Raw genomic sequence first — 13,834 nt, 5'->3', positions numbered from 1 at the left:
GGTCTCAGGGTCATGAGATTGAGCCCCGTGTCACGCCCTTCACTCAGTATGGAGTCTGCCCGAGATTCTTTCTCCCTCTGCCTCTGCCCCTCCCCATGCACTCTCTCTAAACAAATAAAATCTTAAAAAAAAAAAAAAAGACTATGAGGAAGATTTTTCTTCTTGTCTCTAACTGCTGACATAAAAGATGAAGTTGTTACATAGATGAAACTGTCCAAAGACTAGGGAGTTATCTACTCATCTATCCATTCAAGAAACTTACGAGGTATCAGGCATTTTTTCTGAGTGCTAAGTGAAAAGACAGCTAGGGTCTCTGTTCTCATAAAACTCATTTTAATCTGGGAGGAAGACACACAATACAGAGACCAACCAAGTGCTAAGTATCATGCAGAAGTTAAGATAGATGCTTGCAGAGTGAATGACTGTATGGCTACCATTGATGGGGCAGTCAGGAAGAATTTCTTGAGAGAGGTGGAATTTAAGCTACCATCAGTTTTGTCTGCTGAGAGAGTCTATAAATAATGACATCCGGTAGGAATGGGCACATCCAGGATCCAGATCCTATCTTCTAAATACCATTTTCTGCTTAAAAGAACCAAGGTTCATTGGAGAAATGGTTGATTCAAGGGCTGGAGGAGGAAAAGTATAAGGTGAGCTTGGAATGTCTCATTATACCAGAAAAGTAAGTGCTTACAGAATGGGGAAATGACAAAATGATATGAGATCCAGCATGCAAAGACTCCCACTTCCAATTCTGAGACAATCTGAACAAAAAGCATAATGCTCAAAATGGATTCTAATCCACCGAAATAAATAACTAGGGGATAAAGGAAGACTCCTCCATATAACAGAATGGCATCTAACAAATGCACAAGGAATAAGGGAATTAGAAAATCAACATTTGGAAAATATCCAAATAAGTGAGAGAATAATACAAAGAGAGTGAGAGAAAAAGATGAAAGGCAAATGTCAAGTGTTATTTTTGGGTAACTGAGTGAAGAGTACAGGCGAATTTCTTGATATTATTCTTGCATCTTTCCTGTGAGTGTGAAGTTATGCCTGAATAAAAGGTTAAAAGGAAAAAAAGAAATTCGGTTATGAGGTAGAGCAGTAACTGGAGGAATATGAGATGAAGTTTCTGTTCTGTTGTGGAGGAGATCCCAGAGGATGCTTGCAGGATGACAGGAAGTACAGCAGTAACTGCAGAAACCAAATCCTGGAGACTGAGATCCACAGCACTAGATGTGGGATGGAAACTACATCCATGGAAACCCATGGGCCCAGCTGCAGGATGACAGTAGTTTGGTGGTGAGAAGATGAAGTTTTTGTCTAATTAATTCTTTGCGTCCATGGAGAGAGGGTGAACCTAGAATTTCAATAGGACTGTCATGCAGTGTTGCGGGCCCATAGAATTTAGTGACCATTTATTTAAAGCAAAGAGTTGGTCCCCTCAGCAATGCTGACGTGTTTGGGTGCAGGGGCCAAGTAGTGAAGCTGTGTCTACTACCAGAGTTTGGTCCTAGAGTGAGCTAGGGAGTAGAGGAGGGATGAAGAAGTGACGAGGTAAGGAGACTAGGAGTTAGCAAAAACATAATTAAGGATAAACCGTGAAATGAGAACTGGGTAAGGAGGGAAAAGAGGGCACCAAAGTCAGTTTTTGGAACCCTAGAAGCATTCTGGGGACACAGAGTTTGACTTAGACATGGCCCTTGCCTTCAGGGCACTTATAATCTAGTAAGAAAGATGAACAAATAAAAAGGTAATTCCTGTAGAGTGCACTGATCAAATAAGCAAGCACGCAGCAATATGGAGGCCCGCATGGGGCCACTCAGTCTAGCTGGAAGCAAGTTTCAGGGAGGCTTCTGGGACATGGCAATGTCGGAGCTGAAGGATGAGCATAAGCCATTGACAAGAGTGAGGGATTAAGGAAGGAGACCTGCAGTCCTGGGCACAGGTGACATAGCTGGGCAACACCACCTTAAGGGGAACTACCAATTGTGCTATTTAATGGAGTTGGAGTCTCACATTTTGATTAGACAAGGCTGGGGGACAAAGCTGGAGATGATGGTGGGTGGAGATCACAGAAGATTATGTGTGCTATCCTGGAGAGCTGTAGACGTGACAGGAACCAAGAAAGAGTTTTAAATAATGCAGGGGCATAATCAGATCTTTGGTGCTGAGTAACTCCTCCGGTGGCAATATGAAGAAGCCAAACTAAAAGCAGAATGACTAAATGGGAACATGCTTTAGAAGACTGCATGCTCTGCAGGAGGGTTAAAACATTTCTGGAATGGAAACAAAGCTGCACAACTAATGATATCACAGAGCAAATATTAATAAATAAAACCAAATATAGATCTATTTTTCTCCAGCAAAGAACAAAGGGAGAAATGAATGATTACTTTGAATATATGAGTGCCTACCCATACATTCTGGGCTACCGGGAATATGAGGGAGGTTGATGGGTAAAGCATTTTTGGTTTTGGGTTTTAGAAAAGATACGGACTTAAGGCACGTAGATACTTATTGAGATTTCTGGTTCTATGGGCCAGGGAACTCGATAAACAGGCTTTCTAATTTAATAAATAAAATAGCCCCACTGCGTGTGCTGTTGGCAAAAGGAATATCAAATGCATAAAGACTTCCTCAATTAATCTTAGTTAGGTTGCTTCAATGTTTAAGAAAACAATTTTGGATCTGTTAAAAAATTTTTTGGATCTGTTATTAGCAAAGAATAATTATAAACTATATTAATATACTGGCTTTCCACTTAAAAATCAGGATGTACATTTTAGGCAAAGCACGGTGTAAATACAGATTATACAAACTGCTTTGAAAAGGGTACACTTTTTATGTAAAGTGTACTTCATATGTAAGCAGAAGCAATACAGGACATCTAGAAGAATTGTCAGCCCATCATATATAAGGATTGGGAGTTAACCTGCAGGGACTATAAACAAAGAACTACCTTTCCTATACATGGTATATATAATTTCTTAAATTATTTGGTCGCTATTCAACAAGCAATTGGTGCACGCCAAATTCTGTAACAATACTGATGGTGGAAACAATTTTTTTCAGCATCACCTCATATAGTGAAAAGGTATTTTTTCTTTCTTTTTTTTTTTTGGAAAAGGTATTTTTTTCTTTTAGTTTTTTAAAGATTTTATTTGTTTATTCATGAGAGACGCACAGAGAGGCAGAGACACAGGCAGAGAGAGAAGCAGGTTCCACGCAGGGAGCCTGATGTGGGACTCGATCCAGGGCCCCAGGATCACGCTCTAGGCCGAAGGCAGATGCTAAACCTGAGTCACCCGGGCACCACAGGAAGGTGTTCTTCATTATTTGAGTACTTTAAATACGGTTGCCAAAGGTTTCTAAAGGGCCAGGCAGTAAATATTTCTTGTGTGCCCTGCAGATTGTCTACTCAACTCTGTAGTCATAGGAAATACGTGAACGAATAAGTGAGGCTTTGTTCTAGTAAATCTAATCCATAGAAACAAGGCAGCAGGCAGGATTGGCCCATCCTTTGCTGGCCCTTGTCCTATAACAACACTTGTGTTATCAGTTTCTCTTAGATTATAAATATACTCAGAAAGAACTGTAGGGTCCAAGTCATACTGAACATTTTAAGAACGCTCCTAAGACATTTCCCATTCCGAGTCTATCAGTTTTCCTTAGAGAAACAGCAAAGGCTATCCAGACGGGGTTGGCAATGAGATTTAATTTTAGAAAGTAAAGGCTTTTTCCTACTTTAATTTTCTAGTGATGTAGCTGACTTGCTTTGAATCCAGGAACCCAAAGAGGGAATAATTTGGAGAGGATGACAAAATTATTTTTGGATGGGTTGATCTGAGGCTCTGGGTGGAGTTTCACATGGAAATGCCACCACTGGGCAACTTCTAAAGCAAAAACTCCTCTTTTTGCTAAAGGTTTTATGTTTAAGTAATCTCTATATCTAATGTGGGGCTAGAACTCACAACACTGAGATCAAGAGTCACATGCTCTACTGAGTCAGCCAGGCACCCCTAAAGCAAAAACTCTAGCTCCAGCTTTGAAAGCAAAACCAAATCCATCTATCTCATGGTGTTCATCACCCGGAAACATGGGCATTTAAGACACACTGGGCCCAACTAATATCTTTCCAAGACACCCATAGGAAAGAACAGAGCTATTATTTTACTTTGGTTTTGTAAACCAACCCCAGATTTAATTAGCAAATGAACAACTCAAACATCTAACACTGCATGTTGTATGACTGATAAGACTCTGAAAGGTCTTCTTCTCTTTTTCAACTTAGAAGCCCATGAAAGACTTTACCTTAAACTTGGCTGCCTTTTCATTATGATATACACAAAAGGCAATAGTACATGAATTTGGAAAGTAAGATACTGTCAGAAAAATTATCCCTCAACTTGAGGAAAATGTTTTAAGTTGGTTTTGACGAAAATTTTTTTAGGTTGAAAATTGATGTATAAACTTCTCTTTTTTGCTTCAGTCATTCCTTAACTTGGAAACCTTTCTGATAGAAATAATAATAACAGCAATAATGGCAAAATCTAGTGATTTGTTAAATTTGAACACAGACCAGGCAGTGGGCTGTGTGCTTTATATGCAATGACTCCATGAAGAACTACAGCTGAGAATAAGTACCTTCCCCCAAAGTCCCAGAGAGGCTGTTACACAAAAGCTGGTCTCAAATATGGGCTGAGTAACTTTAAACTCTGCATTTCCAAATAGCAGTAAACAAGCCGTGAAAGAGAATTCTTAAATAAAGACACTTGCACACTTGAGAGTTATTTATCTTTCTTCTCTATCTAAATCTCTGCCCACAATTATTTGGTAAAAGACTGTTTCTGGCTATTTTCTCGCTAAAAACCTGCTGCTACCTCTGGACTTACTTTAGAATGGTGGACTTGTAAGCATGGTACTCATGGCCCCCAGATCTTGATTCAGATTGTCTGCTCACCTCATCATGCCCACTCCATAAACCCAGCCATCAACCATCCACTTAGGCATAACGGCCTTTCTCCTTGGATCATGTGCGTTCTGGAGACTAGGGGAAGATATGGCCATTTCTGCTTCTGAAATCTCTCTCAACCTTGAGACCAAGATCCAATGATACCTCCCCCATGAAATGTTCCTCAGCCCTTCCAGTAAGAATCAATCACTTTCTCCTCTGTTCTACCACAGTCCTTTGTGTTCTACCTTAAGTTCAGTTATCATCCCTTGCGCCTCACATTCTTATTATTAGTGAATCTATTTTTCTCACTAGAGATTCTTGAAGACTGGGATGACAGTGTATTCACCTTGGTACCTCTCCCAGCATACAGCACGATACTTTGTATATGGCAGGTACACGTAAAAGTTCCTAAATGGGAAAAGTTTTCAATTAGCAATAATTGTGCCTTGGATAAACCTCATTGGCTCTGATACTGCTACTGCACAAAGCTAAAAGTTCATAATTGGAAGGGAGCAAGGTCTCCATGCTGATAAAATCCCTTTAATATGTAACCCTGCAGGAACATGTGGCCATCTGCAGAATCCCAAACCCTAGCACCTGAGCCTATAGAAACTGTTGAGGGGTTATTTGCTTCTTGAAGGTTGTGGGGACTTCTATAAAGCAGAAGAACATGCTATTAATCTAACATAGAGGACAAAGCCAGTTCCAAGAAAATCACTGATGATTTCTTAAAATGAAATCCAAACCTTCAGAAGTGTTGGGTAAATAAAAATTGACCTCAATAGAAATCTCCTGCCAATAATTGAGAAGAAGATGAAATTATTAGATGGGGGAGAAAGAAGTGAAGGAAAATACTATTGGTTTTCAAGCTTGGAAGAAAAGATCAAATTGCAGCAATCTGTGAGGTAGTCCAGGGAGAGAGGAAGGAACATGGCTGAGCAATCGTCTTTGCTTCCCAAGGTTCAGATTCCTCATATACCCTAACTTCCCCCAACTCATGTTTGCCACACACTTTTCACTCTGTTCCTTCTTGCAATTTAAGAAAAATGTCTTTCAAAGATTTTTTTTAAAGATTTATTTAGGGGATCCCTGGGTGGCTCAGCAGTTTAGTGCCTGCCTTTGGCCCAGGGTGTAATACTAGAGACCTGGGATCGAGTCCCACATCGGGCTCCCTGCATGGAGCCTGCTTCTCCCTCTGCCTGTGTCTCTGCTTCTCTCTGTGTGTCTCTGGTGAATAAATAAATAAAATCTTAAAAAAAAAAAAAAGATTTATTTATCTGAGAGAGAGAGACAAGACACACACACAGAGCATGCGTGTACAAAGGGAGGGGCAGAGGAAAAGGGGGAGAGAGAATCCTCAAGTAGACTCCTCACTGAGTGTGGAGCCTGATGCGGGGCTTGATCTCACGAGCCAGAGATAATAACCCAAGCTGAAACCAAGAGTCAGATGTTCAACTGACTGAGCCACCCAAGTGCCCCTCAAACATATTTTAAAATTTTAGAAGAAAATTTTATAATTACACTTAGCATTTTGAATTATAAATACCTTCTTGGTCATCAGCAGGCTTCATATTATTAATACACATTGGAAAGCTGAGGTGTTTGCCTGGAATCCAGGGGATCTCTACTACTAGCTGAATGACCGAGAATTAGAGGCCAGAGGTGAATCGTTATCAGGTAGAAAGAACCTCTGATGATTCTTCTCAGCCAAAGCCTCAAATGTTGGTAAGTGCCAGCATTCTTTTTTTTTTTTTTTTTAAATTTTATTTATTTATTCATGATAGTCACAGAGAGCGAGAGAGAGGCAGAGACACAGGCAGAGGGAGAAGCAGGTTCCATGCAGGGAGCCCGACGTGGGATTCGATCCCGAGTCTCCAGGATCGCGCCCTGGGCCAAAGGCAGGCGCCAAACCGCTGCGCCACCCAGGGATCCCTAAGTGCCAGCATTCTGTGTTCAGAGCTCTCCCTCCTCTCTCAACAGTCTTCCTTGACATTCCCATTAAATCCTTGATTTAATTGCCAGAGTTATCCATATGTATGATGGCTTAGACTCCAGCTTGAGATGACCTTTCTTCTAAGTTTTGAGTTTGTATTTCCACCTGTTCTTTGGGAATTTTCACTAGGATATCCCGATGGCCCCCCAAACTCAGCATATTTATAACCACAGTTATTTTATTTGCTTTCCCTTTCCCAATAAAAGGAGACACCCCATATCTCCTTTGGTCTTAATCTAGGTTAAAAGCACAACCTACCTAGTCAATCAAATTAGAAACCTGGAGTCGTCTTAAATTTCTACTTTCCCTCATTCCCCTAATCTTGTTGGGGCTGCCTGCCTCCTAAAAATCTCTCTCATGATAAAATTTTATGACTCTGAGTACAGAAAGAAGGTTCCACAGTTTCCAGAAGGCAAAAGAAAACAAAACAAGACTTATACAAAAAGAATCTGGGGCTGGAATGACTCTGGCCATGTTAACATAAACAACACAAGCAAGAAGATAATGGAGCACTGCATTCAAATTTCTGAGGTTAAACATTTTTCAATGAAGGGTGAGGCTAAAATAATGATAGTTGTTTTCAGAAAATATAGATTTCCAAACATTCACGGCTTCAGATTGTTTACCTTTCATGTACTCTTCTCCTCAGAAGCTATTAGATTGTATGTTCCACCAAATGGAGAGAGTAAATAAAAAGTGGAAAACATGGAATTCAGGAAAGAAGGTATCGGCACAGGAAAGAGGCAAGGGGGTTTGCATAATGATGAATAGCAGATACATGGTCATAATAATATGTGGTAAGAAAAAATAGGATATGCTTATATTGGGAGTGATGGAGGATGGGAAATGTGTCTGAGGGGCTTGGCAAGACAAGAGAGCTAAGTTCTTCTCTTCCATGTAAGGAAGTCAAAGATAAAATCCCACATACTGAAAGATCAAAAAAACAGCTACCCAAACATTACACTTGGAAATCTGGAGATGAACATCAGAAGAAACAGCTAAATGAATTGCAAGTAGCTGTTTTTGGGGATGGGTCTCAGGGAACTGCGGTTTTTCACTGTAAGTCTTGTAGTACTTTTGACTTTTAGTATTCATGTACATGAAAACTCTGGTACAATAAAAAAAAAATTAGGTACCATTTAAGCATGATAATGACTACTTTGTGTTCTAATTCCATAAGAAAAGATTCTTGGAGAGAAATGCTCTAAAGATCTTGTCTTACTTTTTATTTCCCCAATATTTATAATGAAAAGAACATGCTGATTTCTTTGCTTAAATTATTACTTCGCTCCTACAGTTTTATTATTGCATATCAGTATTCCAATAGATATTCTAAGCAAACAACTACACTATAACCTAGCGAGAAATGATTATGTCTCACCCAAGAGAGTTAAGATTTGTAGACCCATTCCATATAACACACTTGGGCTATGAGCTAATAGGTGGATAAAACATGCCAGGCCCTGTCCTAATGATTCTAAGCCTACATGAAACATTTCTCTCCTGTGAGGAATATGGCTTCATTAACCACCTGCTGAAGTTCAGTTTGGAAGAAAGGTAACTTACGGTGAAAAATTTTCTCTCATGAAAAATAAACACAATTTTAAGGGTCAAAAAGCCACAGTGAAAATAGTTCATGATGATCACTTTGCTTAATTATATTATTTGGAGATACACAGACATTAAAGGTTAACTAATCTATTCCCTCATTTTACAGAAAACTGTGGCCTAAAAAAGTTTAGTGACTTGACTAAAATGACCCAGTCTATCTTCAGATTTTGCAAGGTGATCTATGTCACTTAGCAAAGGTTAAACAACTAATATGCAATATTTACTCTCAAAGTAAAGTTGGGAATAGAGTCAATCACTTGTAATTCAAGTAAAAAAAGATAAGAATGCTATAGATTACCTTGATTTTTGGAAGAGAGCTTTTTTGTGTGTGTGTGTGTGTGATCCTTTTCACTGTACACATAAAAGAAATCCATTACAGAAAATAATTTCGATTACAGAAAAAAAACTGCTATTAAGAGTTTGGTGCAATTTTTTTTGCTTGATTAATATACTATAAATTAGATATTGCTTATTGTCACATTCATCAAACTCTTCTATTATTTTTTAATATAGACTTTTCTTCAGTTATTAAGAGAAGGGAAGGAGATGGCAAAAACCTAGAAACTGGGGGATCCCTGAGTGGCTCAGTGGTTTAGCACCTGCCTTCAACCCGGGGCATGATCCTGGAGTCCTGTGATCAAGTCCCGGGATCGAGTTCCGGGATAGAGTTCCAGGATCGAGTCCTGCATCGGGCTCCCCACATGGAGCCTGCTTCTCCCTCTGCCCGTGTCTCTGTCTCTCTCTGTGTCTCTCATGAATAAATAAAATCTTAAAAAAAAAAAAAAACTAGAAACTTCCATATGTATAAAGAGGAGGAGAAATTTGAATTTCTTATTCAAATTACAAAAGCTCATTAAAAGGCAATAAAGCAAAAATATGACCAAAACTAATATATATTTTTTTAAGTATTAACAATTTTAAAATAAGGCTATGGCTTTGATATAGCTACAAATTAAAGCTAGTTCATACCTACAACTTTCAACTATAAAACATGCTTAGGTTAGACTTTGAGAATTTATTTTTATATAAATAGATGGTTCAAATAATTAATTGGTAAGGAATTAGAAAGCCCTCAGTTTTATTTATTTACTTTTATTTTCATTTTTTTTTTTAAGTAGGCTCCATGCCCAGGATGGAGCCCAGTGTGGGGCCTGAACTCATGACCCTGAGTTCAAGAATCGCAGGCTTACTGACTGAGCCAGCAGGTACCCTGAAACTCAATTACTTTTTTTTAAAAATTTTTTATTAATGACATTTTTTGTTTCGTTTCATTTTATTTAAGTAAACTCTATACTCCACATCAGGCTTGAGCTCATGATCCTGAGATCAAGAGTCACATATTCTTCTAACAGTGCCAAGCTGGCCCCCACTCTTAAAATCATACCTACTTTACCATAGCCTGCATGCAGGCAATGACTAAATGGTATGTGTTTCCTCTAGTTGATATATATTGAGAAGGTATTTATTTATAAGCAGAGATGCCAAGAAGATATTTATTTGTAAGAATAAAAGCCAGTAGCTATCCTGGGGGACTCCTCCTCTGAAGTCAATCTTCTTGTACATCATAAGGTTTTCCACCACATACAAGATCTGTTTTTATTATGAGAACTTCTAAGTTTATTATTATAAGAGCTTTGTAAATTCTTCAAAGCTTATGCTCTTATTTTTCGTGGCAGTGCCCTTTCCCAATTACTCCACATATGGGGATATCAGAGTTATTGTTAAACAGATCATTAAAGATGACAGACCAGGTCCTTATACCTGACTAAGTTAGCCCTGAGTATAAATTAGGTGCTTTGGGACACGCATGCTCTCTTTGGATCACTAGGGTCATATTACTGCACTGAAGCACAGACAATTTACTAACTCTGGTCCAAATCTGAACTGGTGATTAAAAACTGATGGTGTTTGACACTAATAGAGTGTTCTTAATACCTGTGTTCAGAACACTGCTTTTCCAATTTGAGGCTAACCAGTTTAAATAAACATTTGTATTTATGCTTTATCTCCACTATTATACTTTGGAGAAAATGTTTCACTTAGATTAAACGAACACCAAGGATAAGAAAATTCATAATGAAATACTCTATTTGCCTCCATTAAGAGACAAATGATACTGCTTTTCTACTCAATTTTCAAATATAAAAGAACTTTCTGAAACATTTTTAAAGTACTGTCAGCCTTAATATCCTCAATGTTGAGAAATCAATGACTATTTTTGAATGGTAATAGGCACAAAGAATTGTGCTACTGAATTCATCTGAATATCTTGCACTATTAATTTATGTAATTTCTTAGTTTTTGCCTTAATAAACTTGACTGGAATATATCAAGAGAACATAGCCAAAGATATACCTCCTTTAGAAATGGAACTCTGATCTTTTCAAGGTCGTTAATACTGTTATGTGAAATAATAATTTTGGGTACATAAAATGTGTTCATAAAATATTGCACATCTTGCAGAAACCTATCAGGACATACTCAAACAGGTAAAATCTGCTTTTACCTCAACACTGATTCACTCTGAAAGTAGGTTTGCAGTCTACACTTTAAACACAGAAGCTGGTATCTCTTGCTATCAGATTATAAACACAATGTCTATATTATCAAAGAGTTCATCTACTGCAAACATCTGAATTGTCCGTTACAGAAATATTGAGTTTCTTTATATTACTCTAAAATATAAGGTTTAGAGTTATATTTCAGACTTATAAAGTCAAAGCTCAAAATATCTCAGCATTGGATTTTTGAAAGGCAAAAGGAAAAGAAATTAAACTGCTCAAAGTTAAGACAGGTATGGTGTGGCAAACAAACCTATTGTCTGTTTTATATTTTTGTACCACTCTTCTCACATTAAAAGAGGGATCCATGCCATGGCAGGCATGAAAAAAAGCAAGATTTGAAACAATTTTTTTTTTACACTAATTAAAGGCGTTTTGGAAATAGTCCCTTGCGTTCTTCAAAAAAGTTAGCAGCAATACTTTATGTTGGGTAAAAAAAAGAACACTGCTTCTCTTCTTAAATGTCCAATGTAGAGGGTGGTGATTACTAAATTTACTTTCATATAAATGTTAAAACTTCTTGATCATGTTCCAAATCTTTTGTAAAAGAAGCAACTGTACCAACAATGAATTTGGGGCTATACTACACCAACCACATAATACACTATCTTGTCTAGAAGAGTAACTTATTTTTTAACTTACTGCCTCTAAACTAATCTTTTCTTCACTCTAAGAAGCAGGAAGTTAAAGAATTTTATATCATATGAAATATCCTATGGATTTTCGTTTTGTTTTTACAGAATCATCTTTTATCTTTGGGCTTTCCATATCAAATTCAAATTCATCTTGATGAAGTAAACTCTATCCAAATATTGTAAATAGATAATCAATAAAGCAAGTTATACTATAAAAAGCTTTTATTAAGCTGAGATCTATTAAAAAAAAAAAAAACTTAGAAATGGTCTAAAGTAGGTCCTTGATTTATTCACTGAACATTCACCAATTTACCTCCAACATAAAGTAGTGGAAGAAATTTGAAATTGGGTCCATGCATTAATCATTACCTTAACTCTGGCTGGCTGAGAGATCTCACATTGTCTGGACAACATCAAGGAATATCTGTTACATGCAGGGATATTGCCCAGAGGTCAAGCCCAAATTTTTACTCCGAGTTTCCTGAGATGACGCTGGACTTGGGGTACCTACTTTTCTGTGTTATGTGGCTATAAGTAATAAGAATTTTTTCTTTGACGATGAAGAAAATACTATCAGAATTATTTCTTAAAAAAAATAAAAAAAAAAAAAGAAGAAATAGCTGCCTTCCCAAGTCCTGACTGCAATGTATTTTAGAATAAGCCGTTCAAATTGTCATCTGGCATCCCAGATTGTTGCTTACTCTAAACTATCCACCTCTTTTCAGGGAATGCTTTCCTTATATCTGGCAGGTAGGAAATATTAGAGCTTGAGATAAACAATATATTTTCCTGTAACCAAAACTGTCCCCCTGCGGTTGCTTCTTTCAAAAAAGCGATATACTATGATGGAAAAATGTGATTCATTTTCCAAAAATGTGTTTACAAGCAACTTTTTAGGAACATAGCTCTTTTGCTAAGGCAGGAACATCTGTATTTACAACACAGATCTGAAACACCTCCTTGTTTTTCTGTATAACAGAGCATGTTTCTCTTGGCCAAAACCATGTTTTATCTTCATATTTGAGCAGGAATTTATAAATAGGTCACTCTTGGTATTTTAGCCAGAAGAACATTGAGCCATTAGTTTTGTTTTAGGGAAAACAATGAAGTGTAACCGCAAAAAATATCATGCTACTCTTTCTACTTCCGCACATGCACATGAAATTACCTTCTGAAGTCTTCTTTAATTCAGTTTTCAGTTTTTCCTGGTCTTCTACTAGTTTTTTATTTTCTGTTTCCAAAATGTGTTCCTCTTCCTTGACATAGCTTTTCAAGAGCTGTCAGAAAAGAATTACAGAAAGAAGTAAGCTTAGGCTGAAAATGACCACATATTATTTCAGGAAATAGGCTGAATAACATATTTAAAATTATTGGTCTTTATTTGAATCTTTGTCCTTTTAGCATTTTATAATTTTCTATAATATACTTTTGCTGATAGAAAGGTGAATATTTGGCAAACAAAAAGATTTCTTCTCACTAAGGTTGAAATCTCTAAAATGAAAGTAAGAGTTCTTGGTTGGGCTATAATTAAAATTATGTTTTGAGGGGCACCTAGGTGGCTGAGCTGGTTAAGCTTCTGCCTTTGGCTCAGGTCAAGATCCCGGGGTCTGGGATTGAGCCCTAAGTTAGACTCTTGATGAGAAGAGAGCCTGCTTCTCCCTTTCCCGCTCCTCCTGCTTGTGTTTGTTCTATGTCAAATAAATAAAATCTTTAAAAAAAAACTGTGTTTTCAGAAAGTATTTATGTAAGTAATATGAATGTCTTTTTCTCCATTAAGTATGTGATATAAATCTAAGGAAAAAAACAGTTCTGAGGATATTAATTGGTAAGCCATTATGTATGTTCCAATTACAGAGCTGTCTACTTAGACTATTTTTATGCAAACCAATCTGTAATATATATATATGTATGTGTGTGTGTGTGTATATATATATATATATATATATATACATATATATATAATATATATAATGTCAGGGTGGAGATGGGCAAGTGTAAAATGACAGGGCCATCTCTATGCTTGGAAAATTGTACCTATTTTTGAATAGTCATTGAATAGTTTCCAAATTAC

The 13,834-nt window shown here is 37.3% G+C and overlaps 1 protein-coding gene and 1 pseudogene across 3 annotated transcripts in view; both read right to left on the bottom strand.

The window, feature by feature from the left end:
* BCAP29 (B cell receptor associated protein 29) overlaps positions 1–13,834 on the bottom strand; it is a 52,209-nt gene that overhangs the window by 22,386 nt on the left and 15,989 nt on the right. For all 3 annotated transcript variants that reach the window (XM_072791565.1, XM_072791566.1, XM_072791567.1), the window contains exon 6: positions 12,932–13,040. In XM_072791565.1, coding sequence (XP_072647666.1) covers positions 12,932–13,040 — 109 coding nt within the window. The remainder of the gene's footprint in view (positions 1–12,931; positions 13,041–13,834) is intronic.
* On the bottom strand, positions 5,372–5,453 carry LOC140613669 (U4 spliceosomal RNA; annotated as a pseudogene).

Source organism: Canis lupus, chromosome 21 (genome assembly GCF_048164855.1).
Source record: "Canis lupus baileyi chromosome 21, mCanLup2.hap1, whole genome shotgun sequence".
Classification (NCBI taxonomy): Eukaryota; Metazoa; Chordata; class Mammalia; order Carnivora; family Canidae; genus Canis; species Canis lupus.
The sequence above is the reverse complement of the archived record's forward strand: the minus strand, read 5'-3'. Positions and strand labels throughout refer to the sequence as shown.